The sequence below is a fragment of the Stenella coeruleoalba genome, assembly GCF_951394435.1.
Source record: "Stenella coeruleoalba genome assembly, chromosome: 13".
Taxonomy (NCBI): Eukaryota; Metazoa; Chordata; class Mammalia; order Artiodactyla; family Delphinidae; genus Stenella; species Stenella coeruleoalba.
In genome coordinates, this window is record NC_137159.1 from 63,759,511 (window position 1) to 63,786,324 (window position 26,814).

The 26,814-nt window shown below is 38.9% G+C and overlaps 1 protein-coding gene across 7 annotated transcripts in view; it reads right to left on the reverse strand.

Annotated features, from left to right (window-relative positions):
* The window catches only part of LTBP1 (latent transforming growth factor beta binding protein 1), a 423,732-nt gene that overhangs the window by 76,543 nt on the left and 320,375 nt on the right, over positions 1-26,814 (reverse strand). For all 7 annotated transcript variants that reach the window (XM_079941107.1, XM_079941105.1, XM_079941104.1 and 4 more), the window contains 5 exons: positions 22,700-22,822; positions 16,540-16,662; positions 13,918-14,040; positions 7,395-7,517; positions 2,693-2,818 (listed from right to left, as the gene is read on the reverse strand). In XM_079941107.1, coding sequence (XP_079797233.1) covers positions 2,693-2,818; positions 7,395-7,517; positions 13,918-14,040; positions 16,540-16,662; positions 22,700-22,822 — 618 coding nt within the window. The remainder of the gene's footprint in view (positions 1-2,692; positions 2,819-7,394; positions 7,518-13,917; positions 14,041-16,539; positions 16,663-22,699; positions 22,823-26,814) is intronic.

Genomic DNA, 26,814 nt, shown 5'->3' on the forward strand with positions numbered 1-26,814 from the left:
CTACACCAACGTAATTTTCTATATGTACTATTTACTTATTGATCCCTGAATCCCTTCCTAGAATGTAGGCTCCATGTGGACAAGAACAGTGTGTGTCTTGCCCTCGGAACGGTTATGGTGCCTGGCATAAGACAGGCACTCTGTCACTGCTGAGGGAATGAATAAATAAATAAATAGCTGCTCACCCATCACTTCCTTCCCACTCCACTCAAACTTCAAATGACACTGTTGTTCTTCTTTATCTCACGTGGGAAAAACAAGATGCTTCTCCATCCTCTCCCACATACGTGCTCCCAGAGTGGCACATACATAAGGGAAAGGAAGGAGCCAGTGGTGCTGTGTGTATTTCCAAAGAATCGGCCATGCTACTTGATACCTGAGACAGTTCATGCTGAAGAGTACACCTCTTCGTTGTGGTTCAATAACTGTGCAGAGATGCTGACAGCTCTCCAAGTCATAGGAAATCAGGGAAGGGCCTTTCTTCCCTCATCTGGGTGGGATTCCTTCAGCCCTGCTTAAAGCAGGGTATGCCAGCCCTCACACATCCAGGTGGCTTCAACTCCTTTAATTAGAAGTTCGGAAGTAAGCTGGTAGATGGGCATGAAATAAGGGTGCCAGCCACTTCTCAATGTTAATTCAAGTCCTATGCACATCACCTCCATAGATAAATTCCCATCGCATGGACTAGCTTCGTCCTACACCACCGCCAAAGGTAGAATCAGGACATACTGCTACTGTCACAAGTTTCAGACTAAGTCCAACAACAGAAAATTTGGACCAGTTTAATATATTGGATTAAGACCACAAAAAATGAAAATCTTGCAAAGCTTATTCTAAAAAGAGATTAACATGCCTAATAATTAGGGAGCTTTCTAGCTATACTGCCATATATCAGAACAATATTCTAAATTATCTACTTTTTTACTTTTGTAAAACTATCCAGATTCTGGAGTAAAAAATATGAAACAAGTGTCAAAGACAGTATACTAAAGTACAGTAATTTACAAAGCACTGGAAGTTTTCTAAAAACACATTTTAAAATTAAAATCTCTGCCAAGTAAATGACTAACAAAATTAGAACTGCAACTAAATTAGCATGATTATGTAACCCTGGAGTTGCAGAAATCAGGATTTTAAAAGATACAGAATTAAAGACAAATTATAAAGTACAAAAGAAAAAATAAATGGAATATGCTTATATTGGTATAGTCTTCTGGAGCAATGGCTTTGACTGGTGAGCCCTTGAGGTGACTTACATTTTTTCTGAATATAGTTTTTGCATGGCACAGCTATTGGCAGTTGTAACTGGGACCATTTTTCAGCAAAGGAAGCCCTTACTAACCATGTTTTAGAGCTAGCTGAAGAAGCAAACCTGCACCTTTCTAGAAGGCAGGGAAATGTGCATTCTGCAAATTCGTTTCGTCCGTGACTCAGATGGGCTAGCACCCTATTCCCTCCACCAGGGAATACCGTGATCCCCCCAGAATGTATGCATTCATGCCCTGTCTTTCTTAAGAGCTCTAAATATAAAACTAATTAAAACTTGAACCACTGAATCATGGAGTAAACCTCTCATGGCCATCTTTATGATGTTTTTCTCCATTTCCCCACTTTTGATCACTTGCAAACCCCTCAGAATCTGCTTGTTTAAACCCCACCCTGCACTATCTCTCTTTCACTTGAAACCAAATCTGGTATCAATGTTTTGTCTGCTCAGCAAGAGAGCAATTTCAACAATCTCCTGCTTTTTATAAGATCAGTTTATTCTTCCCAATATAATAATTAGTTTCAGATGAACCTGGTTGCCGTTCCTCGGCTTGTTTCCACTGTGGTATGGGTAAGGAGAGCACACACTTCCTGCTGCACTATTTTTTAGAGCAAAGCATTTGGATCCTATCATAGGCCCAGAACAAAACCTTCATACTTCTTTAAAACATAGCTGGGTTTTGATAACCTAGATTCACAAAGGGATGGATTAAAATTATGATTATAGGAATCTTCTCGGTTTACTTTTATAAAAGTTCAGATGAATTATTCCTCAATTTATCAAACTATAATAAGTCATCAAGATATAAATCTTATGAATATAACCAGTGCTGTATCCCTGCAAACATACAGAGGTTGCCAATGGGAAGCCCACAGTGTTATCTTAACATCTTACAAGTTAATTAGCTTTTAGGACATAACAAATACTGATAGATAAGAAAATATACTGGCTTAGAGCTAAGGATATTAGAGGAATAACTCTGGAAAATCTCTGCTGACAGTGGTGCAGAGAAAAAATCAAGCAAGGCATTTTTATAAACAGAATGATTCAGATGGTCTATATGAAGCATAATCAAAACTGGCAGAGTCTCGAGTTACATCAGGATGTTGTCCCTGTTTTCCTTTAGGTCCCCCATGCGCACCTAAAATCATCACCTCCCACACATTTTGACTTGTTAATTCAGTACCAGTAGTGGAATCACCTGTGAGTATTTTCACCGTCATAATGGCCATTTATCCTGTTTGTAAATCCCAGCCACCCCGAGCTGTGATTTCGGGTAGGGGTCATCTTGGTGCCTACATGTTCTAAGGCCTTAAATCATGCGTGTCTTTCAGTGTCTCAGAGCCTTTGCCTATTGAAATAGAGAGTGATCTCCTCTCTGCTTTATCATGCAATAATTATGTGATGTCTTATGGTTTGTCTTACCTTCACATGTATGTCCATCTGCAGAGATTGAGAAACCCTGCTCGCAGACGCAGTGAAAAGAACCGTCTGTGTTGAGACACTCTCCATGAGGACCACAGAGTCCAGGCTGTTCACATTCATTAATATCTGGAATCGAGAAGAGTTCCACATACTTGAAAAAAATCTGTTTTGTTTTCTTATGATACCAGACATACAGGAAGAAAAATCTATTGCAACATGGTCAGACACTTCTTTGATGGTACAACTATTCAGTCTGTACGCACACCAGACCACAAGACAAGTTGGACTGTCAGCGGAGAGAAACTACTTAGGATGAATCACAGGAACTAGCCAATGTTCAAACCATTTTCAACCTAAAATTAAAAAAAGCAGTTTCATAGTTTCAACCCAAAGGTACCCTTTTTTTAAAAGACATATTGGAGGCTTGAGGGTCTACAATCAAATAAATCCTCTGTGAAATATTCTTCAGTGTGAATACTGTGCTGTCCTTTGTCCCCTCCCACCACCATGCAGACAACTCTCCTGTGGCCTGTACGTCTCCCCACGTCCATGCCTATCCATCCCTGGGACGTGAACTTCTTAAGGGCAAGGCTGGACGTGTCTTACAGTGTTTGGCTCAGAAATGGCACTTCTCAGATGTCTGAATATACAAATGAAATAGACTACAATCTATATTTCACTGAAAATGGATACAAGAAATAAAGTACAAGAAAAAGGCCTTTTATACCAGGCAAAGTCTTAATATTGGCACAGCTCTGTGATGATGAAATTAGTGAATGAGCATCAGGCGCTATTTAATGTAGTACCCAACACAACCAAGAGTCAAAAAGTGGTAGCGACTACTACCATGAACAAATCATGCTGTAGTTGTGTTGACCATCTCATACTCTGCTTGCCCTCAATGAAGAATGATTATGCTCCCTGTAGCCAGGGTGATGATCACTCCTAAACACTGATAATGCCTGAGGTATTTGGTGTAAATGCAGTGTTCTTTCAAACTAATCCTAGTTATACTGGCTAAGAGTGCCCACAGTGGACAACATAAGGAATCATGGAGAATGGTTCACCTATTCACACTGGTGCTGACACAAGCAACTGCCTATGCGCACTGCATTTTAACTGCTGTTTGTCTCATCTGTGTCCCTCTTGCACTGACTGCTTCTTAAGGAGAACTGCGTATTTTAACTCTGAGTCCCCAACTCCTAGCACAGCAAGTGAACAGTGTACTATGAATGTTTGCCCACCAAAAAATGTCACAGTTTTGTTCATTCTCTAATAACTGAAGAGTGATTGATTGAGGCTCTCTTAGTTAATTGGGGGTCATAAAAAGTATCCCAGGTCCTTGGCACCATCCAGGCGCTAGCCCTACTAAGGTCATTTTCCTATCTTTCTGAAGTCTCCTAGGTCCTCCTCTTTATCTCTTGCTAAAGAGGTCCTCAACATATCCTCTTAAAAATCCATCTTTAATTCAATTAAAAACTTTGGCTGAAGGCTTCCTATGAGAAGGCTGAGTAGGAAGAGGCCCTTGCCATTATGAAGCTCACAGGGGAGGCAGGAACCAACATGAATAACTGTAAAGCTTAATGGGAACACGGGAAAGGTACAGATGATGGGACCTTCCTAGTGACCTCTAGAACATGCTTAGCCACCAACCCGGCAGCTCACCTCCTCCAGAGAGTCATCCCTTTCCCCGTATCCAGGATCTCCTGGGGCTCTTCTTTTTGCCCTGTTGATCTCACTGTGTAATAGCAATTCCGGCAATATTACTGATTTAGCCATCTCTGTATTAAGCCTGAACTTTTTACCCTTCCTTCTGCCATATATTTCAGGCTAACTGGCTTATCTACTGCTGAACCCAACTAAGAAATCAAATAGGAATCACTCATTTTCTTAACAATTCTCCCATTCTTCTAATTGTCACTAAAATATTTCAAGGAAGAGCAATGAATCATTTCCTACTTTACTATTTCTCAACATGATTCCACTCTGTGAAATTCGTCACTTCTTTTATAAAATCTCTGGTATCCTCTGTGTTTCCTCGCTACGTACTGATAATACCTTAGGTTGTGATCTTTCTTGAACTCTGACCTTCTTTTACCCGTTAGCTCCGTTCTTTCTTTCCAATCTGCTGCCTAGAATCTGTTGCCCTCTACCTGGGCAACAAAGTGCCATAAACTTCCACTGGCCTGGAGATCAAGTCCCAGGTCGATATCCATCTTGTAGAGCCCTAGAGGTTATCCGAGACCACCTCCTTATTTTATCTGTGACTCAATATGGCCCTATAAAAGCTGTCAGACTTTTGCAACTTTGCATGGGGAAGAATGGGCATAAACTTCTTGCTTAAAGAGAAGTCACTGATTAACAAATAATTGTCTAAAAAGTCTGATGACAGGAACTGAAGATGAATTCCCAGACTTTTTTCCAGGAAACCACCAAGAAAGAACAACACAAATATCTGGAACCAGAGAAACATATGCATTCAATTTGGGTTGCACTTATTGAGGCATTTCTAAACTATGCTGCTAGTAACTCTGCTGAAAGCCAGACTATATTTAAGTTGGGTTTCTTTCATAGGTCCAAGATTCCACAGAAATTCACAATTTGGCACGTGTAAGTCAAAACGTGAAACTGAGTGTGTTCTGAAGATCAAATGTATGCTGCCACATTCCTAAAGAGAGTATTAACATAGAATTTCCATGCTGTCTGTATGACATCGTTAACTTTGCTGGGGGAAGAGATTCTTACACTTTCAATTGAAAATGCCTTCCTGAATATGGAACTATCTTCAGATTATTAGGTGAGGCTTAAAGTTTATGCCTATCATGCATTATTATTCAAATATGTTCCACGGTTATTCACATTGTCATCAATTATGTTTTCAGCATTAAAACAAACTCTGAAATCTACACCCATGTACAGAATGCTGACACGATCATGGGATTAGATAGAAGTAGGCTACTAACTTCAGGCAGAGCGAAGGATCACAAAGTTGCCTCCAGTGATGTGGCAAAGAGAGATGATTCAAAACAAGGTGAGTGCACATGGTATTATAAACAGACTCTAATCAGAGAAGGTGGGTGACGGAGCATATTCACAGATAGTACTTTTTAAATGGTCTCTATCCCGCTTCAGGAATATTTTTCATTCGTTTGGATATCAGTTTTTCAAGCAGACAATTAACTGCTTGAACAGACAATGCTAATTAACTTCTCTGAGCTTCAGTTACTCATGCACAAAATGGATAAAAGAAAAGTTGCCTCTTCAATTCTTTACAAATTAAGTAAGGTAATTCAGCAACTGGTACATAGTAGGTATTCAGTTAAAGCTGTGCTGTGATTGGTACTGTGTTCTTATTAGTACCTTGTGTCCACTGTACAGTCAGTCCTCCCTTACCCCCAGGGGATACATTATAAGGCCTCTGGTGGATACCTGAAACCATGGATGGGCCTGAACCGTATATATACTACTTTTTTCTTATACATACATATAATAAAGTATAATTGATAAATTAGGCACAGTAAGAGATTAACAACACTAACTAAAAATAGAATTATAACAGTATACTGTAATAAAAGTTATGTGAATGTAATTTCTCTCTCTTTCCATTATCTTATTGTACATATTTAATGCCTTTTTCATCTTAACTAAGGACTTATACACTGTGGCCGTAACTTTTGCAGTTTGAGGGGTGACAACAAAGCTAGAACAAATTTCTTTTTCCCTCTTTGTCCTTACCATAGATCTTAGCAACCTCAACACATGATTTTTTTTCTTTCCTTAGTAAGTCAAGAACTTTCACCTCTTCATTTAAAAAAAAAAAAAAGCACCTTTATGGCTTCTTTTTGGTATATCCAAATTGCTGAATCACTACCCTTGTGCTCTGGAACTATTATTAGGTAAAATAAGAGTTACTGGAACACAGGAACTGTGATACCTCGACAGTGGATCTGACGACGGAGATGGCTACTAAGTGACTAACAGATGAGACACGTTGGACAAAGGGATGATACATGCTCCGGGTGGGATGAAATGGGATGGAACGAGATTTCATTACACTACTTAGAACAGTGAGCAATCTAAAACTTGTGAATTGTTTCTGGAATTTTCCATCTAATATTTTCTGACTGCAGCTGACTGTGGGTAACAAACTGCAGAAGGTGAAACCACAGATGAGGGGAGGAGGACTGCTGTTTAGGAGATTAAACATGATAGCACTTTGAAAAAACATAAAATCCTGTCCTCTATAATTGTGACCAAAACATTAGTGAGGTTTTTGGGGGAGAGGAGAAGCTGGATACTGGATAAAAACAGGGATCAGGAAAAAAAAAAAAAGCAGATATATATCAGCTACGGGACAAGATTAAATAGACCCATGAAGGAGATAAAAAAGCTAGAAGATAATTTAGAATCAAGTACCAAGGTTGGCCCATGGAAGGAACAGCAAAGTACAGGTGATCTCAGTTACCACAGAAGCACACAAAGCTAGGACACAGTTCCAAAACACATGAGTTTCAGTTAACATGGTGCAGTGCAAAGCGAGAACTTCCTGTACTTGATGTAGACTCAAGAAAAATATTATACAAATACAAATTGGCATAGCTCACTTACATATAGAGTGGTAAAACCGCAGACTATCATCAGGAAGCAACGCAGAACTGAACAATAATGTAAATTATAATTTAGAAGATGGAGAGAGAAGTACCTTGACATCCTTTATTGTCATTTAGCTGGAATCCATCCGGACAAGTACAATCGTAGGACCCTTCAATATTAATGCAGTCTCCTCCCTGGCAAACACTATTGTCCTCCAAGCACTCATTGATATCTACAAGTCAAGTGACAAAACAAAATGTATTTAGAAAAACATTTCCCTTATGTTTACACACCAGACTCATAAATGAACACTATTTTACATCTCTCATAACGCATGATTTTAAATGGATGACGTTTACCTTTTAGAGTTTTTGAGAAATGAAATATTTTGAAAGGATTTTAGCTTTGCACAATAAATAAACAAGTTTTAACATCAAATAAAATCAATTCAAAGAGGAAAGTAAAGATTCTATAACAAACAGTAATTTACTTGGTTAAATTCTCCGTGATGATAAGAGAATAAAATTATTCCTCAAATAAGAATATCTTGAGCATCTATTTATACAAGATCCTATATTATGCATTACAGGAAAGATTTTTAAAGTACTTGGCATGCTCCCTGCCTCCAAAGGAAAATGATTGTACCAAAAAACCCAAATTATATTAATAAGAAAAAACACAAAAATATTGAGTTGCTTTATAAGTTCAAAATAGTTTAACATAAGAATTGTCAAAAAAGATATTTGTCAAAAGACTAAAACCAACTTCCAGTGTCACATGAATTTAGAGAAGAGACACTACAGAGGTCAAAGGTGGCCTGGGTAACATAAGGAACTTACTTGGAGCCTTGACAGCAGGGTGGAAAGTGGCAGAGCGGGAAGAAGAGCTTTTGGCGGGCAAGGGAGTCAACAAAATCAAGTCACTTACTCAGCAGTTATCACAAACAGGTATAATGTTGCCTGGATTTTTTCTAACGTATGTACTTATAACAAATATGCAACTAAAAATGGTTTATGTAACCAATAATGGGTCTTGACTGTGAGCATGTAAGACAATTAATGACCCCCCCTTGCTGCATGAACTCGAGGCAGATCTTTCACTAGGGCTGTTTATTACCTCATTTACTCCTAGTCAGAGCTCATTATTCCTAACACACTCCATGAGCTCCGATTCTGTTGTATGTGTAGGATTCAAATTATTAGCACTGAAGAAACCTAAAGAACAAAACCTTCTTTGTTTTCTCAGAAATTTGGCATGTTATGGCATTTCTTGCTAATAATTATGATTGCTGCTAAAATACATGAGGAGGTCCAGGAAGAAGTGAATATGGAGACTGCTGCTGCCTTATTCTCCTCGTTGTCTGGTTGAAAATGTGGGCACAGGAATTAAATATTCCTCGTAGAACCCAAGCAACTAATTAACTGCCTTCCGTACCATTCATGGGGCAGATAAAAGAGAAGCACCTTATAATTTCATTCTATCAAAATAAATTATTATGAGGTTCACCCATTTTTAAAGTGTTTCTGAATACTAGATCCTAAAATGTAAAACAATGCTGATGTGACTACGTCACAACTAAAGTGATTTATCACTTGTTCTTTAGTGTGTTTCTCCAACTTCACTGAAGTATAATTTACATAAAACGAATGTGTCTAAGAGTCCAGTTCAATGAGTTTTGACAAATGTAGACACATTCTTGTGACCACCATCACAATCAAGGCACAGGCATTTCTGTACCAATTTATATCTGTAAGGATCCACTGCTGGATTCTTAACATCATTGCAAATGCAATGTTTTTTAAGGAATTAATGACACACCTTTGTAAGAATGTCATTCTGTAGTGACAAACATAAAGCTTGGTGACATTTTCCTTAGTCTCTTTTTCCAGTTTGACCTTAAAATCTCCATTCCTGTTAATCTAATGCCTTGGGTGTTATAATTTCTGTGAAAGAATCCGTAAAGGAACCATCATGCACAATTAAGAAAGATAACAGCATGGAGGACTAAGTGTCTCCTGCAAAGCCTGACTATGCCAATAAAGGTTTTATTCACTGATTAACTGACCTTTGGTAGATCAAGATTCCTGAAAGTGGAACCAAATTTAATTGAGAAAAGGTTTTTAGATATAAATTCTGTGAAAATAATTCTTAAGCCCCAACTCTCTGCTTATTTCATGATTTTGAAGTGGTTGAGCCAAATGGGGATATTCTAGTCTACTGTTTATGGATCTTTGCCATAAAACATGTACTAAAGGGGCTTCCCTGGTGGCACAGCAGTTAAGAATCCGCCTGCCAATGCAGGGGACACGGGTTCGAGCCCTGGTCTGGGAAGATCCCACATGCCATGGAGCAACTAAGCCCATGCGCCACAACTACTGAGCCTGCGCTCTAGAGCCCATGAGCCACAACTACTGAGCCCGCGTGCTGCAACTACTGAAGCCCACGTGCCTAGAGCCTGTGCTCTGCAACAAGAGAAGCCACCACAATAGAAGCCCGTGCACTGCAACGAAGAGTAGCCCCCGCTCGCCGCAACTAGAGAAAGCCTGCACGCAGCAACAAAGACCCAATGCAGCCCCACCCAAAAAAAAACAAAAAACAAAAACCATGTACTGAAGGAATAACCTGGACCAATCATTACCAAAAAGGTATAGGCATTTCCATTGCCCCAAAAGGTTACTTGTACCCCTATTCTGTTTGGCTTCTTCTGCTCAGCATAGTGTTTTTGAGAGTCATCCAGGCTGTCATGTGTATCAACAGCTCTCTCCTCATTATTGCTGAGTAGTGTTCTATTGTATGAATGTACCACGATCTGTTTACCCTTCACCTATAATGAGTATTTGGACTGTTTACAGTTTTGCTATTATGAATGAAGTTTTGATAAACATTCATGTTTAAGTCTTTGTGTGCATATATGCTTTCATTTTCCTTGAGTAAATTCCTAGGAATAGAATGGCTGGGTCACATAGTAGGTTTCACTTTTGAAGTTTCTAATGTGGCTGTATCATGTTACATTCCCACCAGCAAGGTAAGAGAGTTCCAACTGTTCCATATTTATCCTAATAGCTCCACAGCCATTCTAACAGGTGTTGAGTTGGAGGTCCATTTTTAGATTTACCTTTCTTTCTTTGCTCTTTTGGAAATTGAGACAACAAAATAAGAAAAGGCACATTTGATCATTAGCATTACGTGAAAAATCTCAATTCAAAATAGAGCAAGTAGAATCCTGAGGATATGAATTTCAGGAACAACACTCTATTACCAATATATGTGCCTCAGCATAATGGAAACGTGTCAGCTTTGTTCACCCTATCCTAAAATAATTTTCATTCACTTTCCAAAATCTAAGAGAAATAATGTATATGAGAGTAAAAGGAAGCATTTTAAAAATGTTTATAAATAATTGTACAGATTTTAAAACCCAGTGCACTATGTTAGAGTCTGGATAGTTTAAAAATTTTGCAAGATCTCTATCTTCAAAAGCAAAAAAAAGAGTAGGTGGAATATTAAGAGAGCCCGATGTGGGATTGTCTGACACCACCGACTAGGGTGATTTTCTTCTAGGAGTTGGCCATCAGGCTTTAAGGATAGCAACAGTCAGTCGTGGTCACCTCTCCACTGAGACTGCTTTGGCAGTCACCAAGGACCTCCACCTGACTAGATGCCATGGTCAACTTTTGGTCCTCATCTTGCCTAGCAGCAATGTTTGACACAAGCTCATCACGCCCTCTTTGAAATGTTCTCTTGGATTCTGGTTTTGCTCCTTCACTTGCCACTTTTTCTCAATCCCCTCTGCTTGTTCCTTATCACCTCCTCACTTCTAAATAAATGAGGGACAAGGACTCAGTCTTTGGACAACTTCTCTCTTCTAGCTACATTCACTCCCTTGGTGATCCCATCCAACTTCATGGCTTTAAACACTGTCTACATGCTGATGTATCCCAGCTCAGAACTCACCCCTGAATTCCAAACACATAGGTCCAATTGTCTTTCGGATATCTTCATGTGGATACCCACTGTAGGCAACACAAACTGAAAATGCCCAAGTCAAGCTCTTAATCTCCTCCACAAAGCCTTTTCATGGAACACTCCCCCAGAAATAATCAAATGTCATCATCTCAGGCTAACCTCTGCTTGCCTACTTATTTAAGACCATCACTCTCCCTCCCTCCCTCCGCACCCCCCATGTACCCCACTTTAATTTTCCCCTTAACATTTACTGCCATTTAACAAACTATACAGTTTATTTAGTTATCATTTTTATTGTTATCTCCCTCACTAAAATGTAAGCTCCACGAGGGCAGGACTTTTTGTCTGTTTGGTTTATTGCTGTACATCCTGCACCTAGAACAGTGCCTGGCACATCCTTGACACTCAAATTTTTGTTGAATGAATGCATAAATGAATAAATGGATGACTCTGACTTGGAAAGAAATGTCAGAAGGTAAGAAATACTAGCACTTCTTCCCTTTTTCGATTTGGTCTGCAAAGAAATGACCAACAGAGAAGGGTCATAGGAAGACAGAGTAAATCATGAATCTTCTTCTCAGGCTTTGCAAGGGACTAGCATGGAGCAACCACAGCAAGGGGCTGGGGAAGGTGCCAAGGTAGGCATGGAAGCAGAGACTGTGCCTGGAGGGAAAACAAGTCAGAGGCAGAGCCTTTGAAGGCTGAGATGCCAAGCCCTCTAATAACCAGGACCACTGAGGCCACCCAGAATCACAGAGTGAGTGGCTACTGAGTGTGCTGGCATACGTTGCCCACAGAAATCAGCACAATGCTTGGGATTCTGACTCCACGAGAAGGCCAGCAGGACTGCAGGATAACGCTGTAAGAAAACAAGTCTCTGCCAGAGTTAGAAGAGGAAAATTACACATGTAAATAGAAATGCCAACAAGAAAGAGGGCTCTTCCTCCCACAGCTGTGAAAGGTAAGTGAGCCGTCACAGCTCAGTTAATTACAGCTGCATAAGACTGGGAAGGGTCAGAAACAGTGCTAGTTGGGAATTAGCAGGCTGAAGTGCTAATATCGTTTCAAAGGGAGCTCTGAATTAATTGACTGGACTCCAGTCCTATTTATAACCTAAGACACTAGGGAAATTAGTCCTGACTTGAAGAGAAAAGAGTCTGATTATATACTTAAAAAGAAGCTTTCTTATGGAACATATATATTAATAACGCCAAGGAAGCTGGGGAAACGTTTTTATTTGGCTTTTCATGAAATGGATGGTTTTAGAATAAAAATATTGGACTTCTGGTGAAATGGTTACATATTAAAACAGCCAAAATAGAGGAACATATCCTATAATAAGCACCCATTACCCAAGACTTAGTCAATGGCCTGGTTATCCTCTTGGCTAGGCCAGGAATTAGGGCAAAATACATACTGGTGGTCAGTGTAGGTTTTCAGTGCCTTAGCATGTGCCCTACCACCTCCTTACTTCTAGAATAGGTTCTTCCATGACTGGCTCCCAGAAACACGACCGCCTCTTCCATCTTGCATTGCCACTATGTTGAATCATCAACATTTACCCGTATATTGGAGAGTTCCCCATCCATAGTTTTCAGACAACCAATTATTATTGTTATTATGACTTATCACTTGATCATTTGCCTATTTTTTCAATAGGTATGTTGATTACAACTTTTCACTGGTTGTATTAACCCTCTGAAAAACATTATTACCTTAGGATAAAATCCTAGAAGATGACCCACTGATTCAACAATAATGTACATTTTAACACCTCTGAAACGGTACCAATTGCCCTCCGGACAGGTTGTGACTGAGCCAAGTTCTCTGGTCAGAAGAGAAGGATACAATACAGTTGATCTTTCCCAACCAATGGGACTGAAAAGTCCAAAAGTATCTGGGGCCACTGAAGCATGTGCCACAAAACCAATCACTGAAAAGCTCATTCTCTTCTATCAAAGGTGGGGTTCAGACCCTCAAGCAGACACCACCTCACCATGTGAGGCAAACCCTGCCATGTTCACATTTCTGCTTTCATAACTGACAGGGTCTAAATGCAGCAAATCAGCAGACGAGTGGGAAAAACACACAGTGAACACGGAGAATTCACAAGTGATAGGCTGGTGACAGGCAGCTTCAGCAGCTCTGACCACCCAAAGGGGTTCTGAGCCAAGGCAGGTAGTGAGAGTGGTTAACAGCTCACAAATGCTGTACACATGGGTTATCTTGAAGAAATATTTTATGTGAAAAGCTCAAAATTGAATTAAAGTCTGGCTTTAAAAACTTTACATTTTTCTGGAAAATTAACTTGTCTTTACTTACTTGGATCGTTGGTACCATGAGTCCTGCATCCCAGTGGATGCTATACAGAACTATACACCCAGGATAAACCATCCACAGCTGAGAAAAGTTAAACTGATTCTTTATTCATCTAGCTGGCATAATTCTTCTGGCATAACTGCTCTGAGTAGTGTAAGGAAAACCTTGATTCTATGCACTTCTTGGCACTATTTGTGTGACCATGGGGAAAATATCTTGCAGGGACCTCGTGTCCTCAACTGTGAAGTCAAAAGTATGGGGTCAAGGACAGAGGCCAGGATGATGTCCAGATTTCCCTGATCCTGATTCTCACATTTTATGATTCTGCAATCAAGAGCAATTCTCACCTTCACAATGGTCTCCAAGGGCGGACGCTCTGTAACCCTGGTCACAAACACAGCGGAAGGAGCCCTCCGTGTTCCTGCACTGCCCATTACTGCAGAGATGACGGTGCTGGCATTCATCAATATCTATGAGCAAGAGAGTAAAAAGAAACTTAGAAGTGGTGCTTTAAAAGTGAGTTTTTAATCATTCATGTAAAGGAGGTCTATAAACTATCTGGTTTCTAATTAATTTAGAATTTTCATTATGTGATTCAAACTGACCTCTAGTAAAAGGTCACTCATTAATATCCCTGTAGGGAAAACCAGATGAGCTTAAAAATTTAAGCAATGAGCTGAGAATCTGTACATATTAATTCTACTGGTCACTGATGAGGGGCAAATACTTGGCTGTAATCTGGGAATCACAACGAAGCTTCTTGGAATTCCTTCTATAGGTTCAAGTTTAACACTCTGAGTTTAAAAGCCCTAAGGCCTGTGATAGTCTAAAGCAGGGGTCAGCAAGCTACAGCCCACCACTGCCTATTATTATAAATAAAGTTTTATTGGAAAATAGCACCACACATTCATATACTATCTGGCCCTTTACAGGAGAAGTTTGCTGACCCCCCTGATTGAAAAGTGTCATGGCGTGAAGGTCTTTAATTCTTTTTCAGTAATTTACCCTTTAGACCCCTGGCAATCAGGCTTCCACCTTCTCTCTCTCTCAATGATTTTCTGGGCAAATCTAATGGTCCTTCAAATGGGCTCTCAGCCCATTTGATACCTACATTGCTTCTGAATCCCTCTTGCTTGACACACACATCCTCTGCTTAGAGATTATTTGTTTTGTAACCGCAATCCTGAGCTCAGGCTCACACATGTGCCTGCATCATACCCACACATAAAAGGCATGATAACATATTGCATGTATTCCATCATTTACCTTCACCATCAGATTCTGGCTTTCCTGAGGCAGGGCCTCTGTCTACCACATCTTTTTTTACTCCTTAGATGACCTAGTGTTTCAACAATCAGCAGGCACTTATTTCATGTTGTTTGCCGATCAACTTTATTCATCACATTTTGCATATGTGTATCTACTTCTGGCAGTGTGATTCTGCAAGAGTTAACACCACAGGGACCCTACACCACTGTTCTATCCTACTCTGCTTTATAGCATCATTCTGATCATCCTGGCATTTAGCACCTAACATTGGTTTGCCCCTATTTCTAACCTGGTGGGTGATTCTCCTGTGTCTGACTTATCTCTAGGAGTGACATCACTGGCTCTTCAAAAGGAAGGACTATGAACACGATAGCCTTAGTACATTATGGGTGGACGTCTACCCTTATCACACACACTGTAAAGGTCAGGATTCATTAAATAAAGTATAAAAACTTTGAGAGGGACTAGAATCTAGAACAAATTACTTAATTTATCTGTGTACATGAGTGTGTTTGTGTGTGTCTGATCATTCTTCACCTCTAGATTAGGTATTGTAATGACTCTCTTTGTTCTAGAAAGGGATAATTGAAGAAGGTTATGATAATATTGGTAGATCCCTTTGTAGGACCACCATACATTGTCTCTTTTATAACACTACCTCAGGAGACCTTTCTACTTATTAAATATCTAAAGTTTACATACAGACATGGATATGATTTGTTTCCCTATAATAAAACAACTGATCAAGTACAATGTGTATTCTTAAATAAATGACGTTTAAATGACATTTCTTTTCAGGAACTCTGGACACTTGTGCTTGTCACTGGTGATACCATAGTATTTTCAAGCTCAGGAAGCATATACTTGTTGGGAGGTGAAGTACAGTTGACCCTTGAACAATGAGGGGGTTGGGGGGGCCAACCACCACACAGTCAAAAATTTGCATTTAACCTGACAGTTGGTCTTCTGTCTCCACAGTTCTGCATCTGAGGAGTCAACCAACCACAGATCGTGTAGTACTCTACTAAGTATTCAATGAAAAAAATCTGCGTATAAATGGACACACGCAGTTCAAACATGTGTTGTTGAAGGGCCAATCTGTAATTCTGTATGAAGTTCAATGAAGAAAAATACGTTTTTTAAGTCTAAGGTCAACCCCAGTGAGGTCCAAAATCCTCACTATCACCTGTAGGAACAGGGTATATTTCACAAACTTTATCCCTGAGTATAAGGGGGATGCTATTTCAGTCTTCCTGAAAAGTCTTGTTTAGTGATTATTTTTTTTTAAAGTAAGAATTTTAAAAAGCTCAATGCATACAAAAACTAGATCATTAATATTCCAAAACATAATACCAGGCTGACATAATTCGCTTCTGAGTGTTAATCCTATTAGGTGAAACTTTCAAATGATTTTAATACAATTGATTTTCTGCAAGTAAGGAATTACACAGAGTAACCATTTTTCTTTCCAATAGTAATGCCCAGCCACTGACCACTAATACCTTAGTTTTCAAATTTAGACTTTTCCCATCCTGTTTCATTGACTTTCCTGACTTAAGTGTAAGTCCCTTGATTTCTGGCACAATAAAACAATCACGTAGGTAGTTTCTCAAAACCCACTCACTTTACTGAGTGCACATTTTTTTGTAGGCACGTGCCTTAAACTGCAATCACAGTAGTTCATGGTGCTACACTCCTACCTTCACACTGGTCTTTTGTTGCTGACAGCTGGTAGCCCTGCCCACAGGTACACCTGAAGGAGCCCTCGGTGTTCTTGCACTGCCCGTTTATGCACAGATTCCCTTGCTGACATTCGTCAACATCTGTAAACACAATGACAATTGTTTACATTAGTTCTTATATCTAAACACCCCATTAGCTAAAGTTTGAGACTGTAAACCAAGCTACTGCCCTCAAAGCCTTCCATTTCCAGGCTGGCCTTTTAAGGCATGAACCACAATAGAAACTTTTTAATAAGCAGAAAAAAAGGCTCTGCCCTTTCCAATGCATTCTGGGGTTATTATCACAAAAATAATAGTACTTCTCCTAGGTGAGGCACTCTACATTCTAGTTTGAATCAGCCCACCAGTGTACCAACCATCAACCTCAGTATGCTGAACTGTAGAAAAGAAATAATTACAAATAGATGATACATTTATGATGAAGTAAAATTGTTTTCAATACAACATCAAGCTCTTTGCCATCTCTCTCTCTCTCTCATACTTTGGATATAGCACAAACACAATATGAAATATTTTAGAGTTGAAAAAAGAAAGAACCTCAGCACAAATGGCTACGAGGCAGTTTGCAGACCTGTAGAAGGCAGAAAAAAGGCAGAATTAAAACTCTCCCAAGAATTTAAAAAACAAAATAGAGATTTCTACTGTACTAGAAGAACCTGGAAAAGTATAAGGTCAAACAGTTGTGTTAAAGGACACTGAGCTCATTTTCAAAGTAACAAGGAAAGCCAGGAGGCATGATGTTTTGATGATAGATGTTGGAATGTCTAAGGAGAAAGTGATGAGTGAGGACTTTTTTTCAAATGCCTTGAATAAACATAGAGCTCTTGACTGAGAAAGAACATAATTCTTTATAAGTTTCCTAGTCGTGGATATGAATTTACACGAATGAAGAAAAGCCTGGCCTCCTCAATACCTTGAACACTTGTAGAAGCAGCGCGTGTTTTCTAAACGCTTTTGTTTGGCTGTCAGGTTGGTCTGATCTAATTAGATAGTGCTGTCTTGCCTTCTCTATGAGGATACAGCCTCAGAAGGTTCTGCTGAAGAGCTAGTCAGTCTGTAAGAGTTTATGATCATTAAAATATGGTAGGACTGAGCTTCACCACCTCCACCACAGGTCTGCTGTGAGGATTAGTGGAGACAATGGATGAAAACACACCAGCCCTGTACTTAGGGTGGGAGAGAGGAGTCCTGATCTTAAAAGAGCAGAACTTGTTTTAAGGAAATCACATCCTAAAGATCAATGTCTGACTAGTGCTTCCTTCTGAAAATATCCTGTTACTTAAAATGCATCTACAAGGTTTTTAAAAAATTTTTTATCTAGCAGGTTCTTATTAGTTATCCATTTTATACATACTAGTGTACACATGTCAATCCCAATCTCCCAATTCATCCCACCACCACGCCCCTCTTCCACCACTTTCCCCCCTTGCATCTACAAGTTTTTGCCAGGAGAACTCAATTAACTGCACAGTCCTTTCCCTCAAGTATCACTGACAATTACCTGTTTCCTGAGCAAAGTTGCATTTCTTAACCTCTAGTGAGGCGTTAACCTTTTGAATTTTATCTTCATGCAAGCAAGGTGTCAGGTTATGCTTCCTGAAAAAGCTCACATTGACTATTAATGTAACTGGAGTTCAGAAATTTGTTTCTGATTTAATTTCTTGCAGAAATTACTTGAGTTTACTAGAAACTTTTGTTTCACTTATTGTGAAGTTGATCCCTTTTGTTTATATATAATTCCTGGCTGCCAACTGTTGACTACCAATAGAGAAATTAAATAAGAATTTTGTCTTACGAATGATTTTACACCTTTCCAGCATTCTCAGTCTACTAGCTTTTCAAGTGGTCGACAGCAAAGACGAGCCCACACCATGTTTTCTTTCAGCACATTCTATAAAATACTTGAGACGTCAGTTCAAGAATTTAAGACCAACAATAGCTCATGTAGCTGGTTGGATCTCACGTAACGTCTGACAACATTTTTAATGCTTTGGCCTCTTTTTGACTTTCTCAAAGAAGATGAAAAATTAAGCATTCCCATGTGAAGATGTTTGCAGCAAGACTATACCCTCCATTCCAAGTACTGTCAGGATACACCAGACATCTTACATAAGTTACTCATTTATGTTGGGAAGACTGTCAGAAGTAATTCATTATAAGTAATGATACACATATTTGGAAAAACTCGAGGCAACTCTGTTATCTTGAATGAGGTGATCTTTGGGTCTTTAAAAGGACACAGGAACAGAGGCAGCATAATTCTACACATTAAAAAGCATTTTTTCTTTTCTGATGAGGGACCAAATTCCTATGACAAAAGAACACTTTCTAATAAAATAGGCATGCAGGACAAATGTCTTCTCTCTCGTGCCAAGAGATGAACAGAAGATATTATTCTTCACAAAAGGTATTTGTTTGTTTGGTTTTTTTTAATCAAGTTATTATTTTATTTTTATTTTGGCTGCGTTGGGTCTGTTGCTGCACGCAGGCTTTCTCTAGTTACGGCGAGCAGGGGCTACTCTTCATTGCGGTGTGTGGGCTTCTCATTGTGGTGGCTTCTCTTTTTGCGGGGCACGGGCTCTAGGCGTGTGGGCTTCAGTAGTGACTCTTGGGCTCTAGAGCGCAGGCTCAGTAGTTGTGGCGTACGGGCTTAGGTGCTCTGTGGCATATGGGATCTTCCCGGATCAGGGCTCGAACCTGTGTCCCCTGCATTGGCAGGCAGATTATTAACCACTGTGCCACCAGGGAAGTCCCAAAAGGTATTTCTTTAAGGGACTTTTTGCCCATATTACTATGATAAGTCCTGCTCAGAGTTAAAATAGAGACTATCTCTAGGGTATTTATACATTTAGTACATACAGCACTAAAATGTACAAAGAAATACAAAGATACAAATAAGTAATGGATTAATACACTAGATAATGTATTTACAACCTGAAAAGAGTTGTCAGTACATTGAGTGAGGTGAAGACACAGTCAATGCGGTGCTGTTTCCTCTGCCTGCTAAGGTTTTCTCCCCTCTGTATTCAATATTTTAAGACCAAGTTCAAATAGCGACACCTCTGCAAAGCCTTCCCAGAAGCATGCAATCTGAATTAGTCACACACTTCTCGGCTTCAGCAGAACTTTGTACATGCCTATTATTCGGTGAATAACAACATCTACCACAAAATGTCATGCTCTGCCCCTGCCTTATATCTCATCCTCCATGTATTATCTCTGATATCTCATTACCCTATATTATCTCATGCAATCCTCACATCAACCCTCACAGATGCCATCATTGTTACCTTCTTGCAGATGAGCAAGTAAGCCCTGGCGAAATGAGATAACTTATCCCAAGCTAACACAGCTTCAGAGTATCACAGCTAGAATATGACATACTGCCTTTTAAAAGAAAAAAAAAACCGAAACTCCAGACTTATTTGGATTTCACCAGTTTTTCTATGCAGGTCCTCTTTCTGTTCCAGGATCCAATCCAGGGGAACACATTATATGCAGGTGTCTCATCTCTCCAGTCAGTCTTTCCTTGTTTTGACAACGTCAATTGCCTTGAGGATATGGGCCAGAATTCCACAGAATGTCCCCAATTTGGACTTGGCTGATGTTTCTCTCATGATTAAGACAGGGGTTACAGGTTTTTGGAAAGAATAGCACAGAGGTAAAGTGCTTTGGTCCTCACATAATGTCAGGAGTACATGACATTCACATGACATCACTGACAACTTAACTTTCATCACTTAGTACTTCACTGTCTCCAATTATCTGATGCAGGTTTGCATCTCTTCCAATGAGTAATAGTTCTTTGAGAGATTTCAGCCTCTTGGTAACATACGCAGTGCCTGGAACATGTTGGTTCCTTCATACACTTGAGAGGAAGGAAAGGAAGGACGAATAGAAGCTTCTGCAGCAGCCCAGCAGAGTGCCCCAGAGACTAGAAAATACGAGTATTCCTAGGGGTGGCATCAATTGATGGTGTGAATTCTCAGGTAGTAGGGAGACTGACTAGAGAGGAGCAGGCTCATCTGGGATGGCAATGCCAAGAGGAAGACGGTGGTAATGAGTCATTCATTCAACATGTATCTACTCTGTGCATTTTCCCTCTAGAGAGTCCAATCCTCGAATTTTAGGGATGACATGATATCAGGAAACCTGAGATTATCTATCCAAGGTTGTATAGTGAATCCCTGGAAGAGCCAGGATTCAGGTCAGTAGTGAGGAAGAAGATCGGTGTGCAGGGCAGGATAATTATGAGCAAGTACTTGAGTCAAAATAAGCACAGAATATACCCAGGGCAGTTGTGACATCAGTTGGATGGGACAGAGATTGCAAACTGAAGAAAGCAGTGGTGACAAATTTGGAATATGAAGTGCGGGCCGATTACAAGGGTTTTTATGAATAAGCAGATGAGAAGAAGCAGGCAGACTGGGAAGAGAAAGTAACATGACAGGCAATAAACCAGATACAGCAATCAAATAAAGATTAACGGCTTCTGATGCTGAGACCTTCAGCCACCATTAGTCCTGTATGTAAGGAAGATATAATACCTTTCAAGTGATTCTCATGTTTAACTTTTTCTGAGGAGATGCCCAGCTTAAGGAGTCAGAAGGAAAGCTGCGGATGTGGGAAAGGACCAGGAGAAAAGGGAGATCTGCCTACTTCATATGCTCTCCTGGGAGTGGATAGTATTCTGCTGTATGGAAGGAGTAAGGCAGCAAATTCAGACGTCTGTGAATTCCCTACTGCCAGTGGAAGATGCTTCAATTCTTACAGGTCAGTAGTAGGGTATCTGTTTACTGCTCCCCTACCACAGTGATAAATTAACCACTACCCTAGATCCTTCACTTTCATTGAGACAGTAAAGAAAAAATTTTTTACTTATTTCCTCTCTGTCCCTTTGAAAGAGCATGCTTTTAGGTATAAAAGTGATGGAAGATAGCAGAAGGGAAACAATCCATAGATCTAACCACAGAAAAAATGAAAACTTCTTAAAAAATTATTTAAAAAATTAGCAAAACCTTGGACAAATTACACTAATATTCTAAAGAAAACGGTATACATTAAATATATACACTGTACATAGGTTTATATATATATATATCCTATATATAAAGTGTTCATACACATTGACTTAAAAACTTGATTAATGGGAAAAGATATTAACAAATTTACAAAAGAGGAAATATAAATGTTTAACAGATGTATGAAATAAGTGTTTAATAATTAGAAGTGTTTAGGAAATTAGCACATAAAATACATATTAAATCTTTTAGAATTAAATCTTTTAAAATTAGAAATTAGTGTTCTTCTACTGAAATAGTTAAACACAGAACATTTTGCCTGATTATTCCACTTTTATAAATAAGGAAGTAATCCGAAAATTCAGGCAAAGGTTTATTTTTTAAAGAGATGCCTGTTAGGTTTTATTTTTACATAATAATCAGAAGCTGGAAAAAGTATGTTGTTCAACACCTGAAGAACAGCAAGAAAATGGTGACACAGCAATACACCGGGATATTACACTGCCTTTAAAACTAATGTTTGAAAAGAGTTATTAATGAAATGTAAAATGCTCATGATATACTATTAAACGACAAAAAGGTAGATAGAAAACTGTACACAGAACATAATGATATAAAATATCCATGAGATACAAATATCCACAAATGAGGTAGAAAGATTATTACTTTATCTTTTTTACCTTTCTGCATTTGCCACATTTCGTATAGCAAATGCATGTTTTTTAATAGCAATTGTATTGAAATAAAAATCACACACCACATAATTCATCTATTTAAAGTGTACAATTCAATAGTTTTTAGTATATTCACAGAGTTGTACAACTGCATGTATTGTTTTTATAACTGGAAAAAACAAAACAGATCTGTGGTTTACAGATGTTCTCTAAAAAAACACTGTTTTTCTCTATGTAAACAGATAGGGTCTGTATTTAATCACCATGAGGACTCACTTTCAAAGATGCCAACCAAAATGTGCTCCAAGTAGCTCAATCAAAATAAATGACAGGTAGTATGTTTCCCTTTTTTAAGGCTAGTTACTCTAATATGTTTTTAAGTGCAGTTCAAATAAAAATGAGACATCTGATCACAGTATTTACCTTTACAGTGCTTGTGGTCTGGAGTTGGGGTATAGCCCTTGTGGCACGAACACATGTAGGATCCTTCGAGGTTGGAGCAAGTACCATTTGTGCAGATATCTGGTTCCAGGCATTCATCCACATCTTAAAGAACGGGGTATAATGCAAAGGGGAAAAAAAAGACAAAGAGGAAAAAAAGAAATAAAACATAAATAAAGTTGAATTTGGTTAGAAATAGTGGATCTTCTAAAGAGGGGCAGATTCTTTTTCTTTTTTTGGCCGCACCATGCGGCTTCTGGGATTTTTAGTTCCCCAACCAGGGATTGAACCCAGGCCCTCAGCAGTGACAGTGTGGAGTCCTAACCACTAGACAACCAGAGAATTCCCAAGAGGGGCAGGTTCTTTAAGATAAGCTTTCAAATTAGCGCTTAAGAGGAAGAGAAGCTCTGGTATAAGGTATGTGTATGATGGTTCCATGGCTTAATTTACTTTCTGCAAAGTAACTCAAAAAAGGAACCAAACATGCTCTACAAATAAACTCAATGGAAGGCTTATTTTAGAGGGGAGGGAGGAAGAGAGGATAGATGTAGAGCAACATCCCCTGCAAGATAAAATATTCCAAAGAACCAAAGATGCGTGGAGGTCTAGTTAGGGAACTGATGAACTTCAGTAGAATGTCAGTGTTCACCGAAACAAGAGATATGACTCATGACCCAGAACAACCATGGGAAAGTTTTAACAGAAAGGTGAAAAAAAATCAGGCAAAACATTCTAAGATGGCATTGAATCAGTGATTAAAGAAAAAAACACAATCTAAGGGACAAACATAAGCCTACTGGGTAGTGTGAAGGTGGGGTATAGGCTGAAGAGGCAGATACAATAATAATATCTAATCTTTTTTTTTTTAACATCTTTATTGGAGTATAATTGCTTTACAATGGTGTGTTAGTTTCTGCTTTATAACAAAGTGAATCAGTTATACATATACATATATCCCCATATCTCTTCCCTCTTGCGTCTCCCTCCCTCCCACCCTCCCTATCTGCCCTCCTCTAGGTGGTCACAAAGCACCGAGCTGGTCTCCTTGTGCTATGCAGCTGCTTCCCACTAGCTATCAATTTTACATTTTTTTTTTTTAGATTCCATATATATGTGTTAGCATACAGTATTTGTTTTTCTCTTTCTGACTTACTTCACTCTGTATGACAGACTCTAGGTCCATCCACCTCACTAAAAATAACTCAATTTCATTTCTTTTTATTTACAAGCAGCTCATGCAGTCCAATATCAAAAAAACAAACAGCCCAATCCAAAAATGGTCAGAAGACCTAAATAGACATTTCTCCAAAGAAGATATACAGACTGCCAACAAACACATGAAAGAATGCTCAACATCACTAATCATTAGAGAAATGCAAATCAAAACTACAATGAGGTATCACCTCACACCAGTCAGAATGGCCATCACCAAGAAATCTACAAACAATAAATGCTGGAGAGGGTGTGGAGGAAAGGGAACCCTCTTGCACTGTTGGTGGGAATGTAAATTGATACAGCCACTATGGAGAACAGTATGGAGGTTCCTTAAAAAACTACAAATAGAACTACCATATGACCCAGCAATCCCACTACTGGACATATACCTTGAGAAAACCATAATTCAAAAAGAGTCATGTACCACAATGTTCATTGCAGCTCTATTTACAATAGCCAGGACATGGAAGCAACCTAAGTGTCCATCGACAGATGAACGGATAAAGAAGATGTGGCACATATATACAATGGAATAATAGCTAATCCTTATCAGGCACTTACTGTATGAAGGCACTGAAGGCTTTACACATATTCTCTCATTTAATGCTAACAAAATCCATATGGGTTAACCCTTCACAGAGGACAGAACTGAGATTTAAAGAAGTTCAAAGCTTGTCCAAGGTCACATGGTTAGAAACTGATGGCTCAGATTTGAACTCAGTCAGGCTAACTCCAAAGAGCATCTTTTAAACTGTAAGGTTCTGTCATAGGTAAAGTTAAGTCTAGAGATAGAAAAAGTTAAACAGAAAAAGCATGACTTTGTTCTTATGATTTGCTAACACAGCATTTATATCAATAATCATTATCTAAGTGTTCACTGATTTCATTCAAGAAACTTTCATTAAGCTCCTACTAGAATATTGTTATTTCAAAAAGAAAAATTTGAGTTCTGTGCCCCATTTGAATGCCCCTGGGTAAGTCCACTGTGTATTGCAGAAAGAAGGTATATAATGTAGCATAAAAAATCAAAAATTTAAAGAGAAAAAACTTCAACCATAAAGTACCAAAAATATACACAGCATCACAATTTATACTTAATTTTACAGTGGGCTACAACTTAATCAAAGTATTTTATACATAAGGCAGACAAACAATAAAAAGGAAAAGGCTCCTGATTGTACCCCTTTCATTTCACAATGCTTGCCACAAAAGCAATACAGCTTTCCACCTCAGTATTAACAGAGAATCACGAGCACATTAACAGAGACCTAGTTTTAAGTCAGCAATCATTCATTTGCACTGCATTTCATTAAAACTGTACTCTATCTTTTTCTTTTTTACAATGGAATTCAGAAGTAGAGTATTACCAAAATAAGGCACCGGGGATCTTGTGTGTGTGCACGTGTGTGTATGCCATACGCATACTGAAAACAGCCAAGTAATTGACACTGCCTAGGCGTTCTGCCTTGCTTTCACAACATCACTAGTTATAGTAGAGTGACCCTATCCCATTACAAACAAAAATTGTAACACTTTCAGACTGACTCATTATCCATCCTTTCTTTGGTTGCGGGAGTCCACTTTTGTAAACACTGAAAGCAAACTACTTCAAAGAAGAAGCCAAACACTGGAGCCAAAATAAATAATGGGACAGAATGAACATAGATGCTGGGCATGGAAATTCCAGCAGCAATGCAAAAATGTCACGTCTAGGATCTGGTTTGGTTTCAAAAATGTTAACAAGTTGAAAAATGTATCAATTGCTCTTTTTAATTTTTCATGCACCAGAGAGTGTGATTTATAAGACTGCAGCATATAACAGTAAAATTAATTTCTAAGACCATATTTTCTCTTAAAGTAAATTAACAGGCATTGCAGATTACCATTCAGGAGGTACTTATAAAACTTCTATTTTACCAGGCTACTACCATGATTAACGATGAAGCAGAATGCTTTGAAATATCCAGGAGACCCTGATGTGTTTATTCTTTACTTACTACAGTCATAATTGCATGGAACCAGAATCCTGTAGATAGAACAGTTTGAGTTGAATAAGTACATGAGCTTAGTGGCACTTATGCTCTTAAGGAGATAATGATATATAGTAAAATATCACTAAAAATGTACAAACCTCCAGCTGTAAAATAAATGTCATGGTGATGTAATGTACAGCATGGTGACCATAGTTAGTAACACTGTATTGCGTACTTGAAAGTTGCCAAGAGAATACAGTTGGCCCTTGAAGAACATGGGTTTGAACTGTATGCATCCAATTACACATGGATTCTTTTCAACAGTAAATACTACAGTACTACATGATCCGTGGTTGGGAGAAACCGTGGTCGCAGAGGGCCACCTATAAGTTATATGCAGATTTTCAGCTGCACAGAGGGTTGGTGCCCCTAACGCCCTCATTGTTAGAGGGTCAACTGTGGATCTTAAAAGTCTTCATCACAAGAAAAAAAAATTTGTAACCATGTATGGTGATGGATGTTAACTAGACTTATTATGGTGATCATGTTGCAATGTATACAAATATTGAATCATTTTGTACACCTGAAATATAATGCTATCTCACAATTATATCTCAATTTAAGAAAAAAAAAGAATCTCTATACAGAAGGAAGGTGTCTAGAGTGGAGTCTCACTTGGTGGATGTAAAGGGAATGAAATAAACTCAGTGTTGTATCTTTAGCCAGACCTCTCTCCTTAACTGCTCATCACCACAGCTACGATCTTAGAAATTAATTTTACTGTTATATTCTGTTAGTTTACTGGGACATCTCTACTTGATGTCCCACAGTCCTCATGGCCCAAACTGATCCTTTTCCTGCCTTCTCTTTATGCTGTCTTTCATGTCAATATAGGATACCATGACCCAC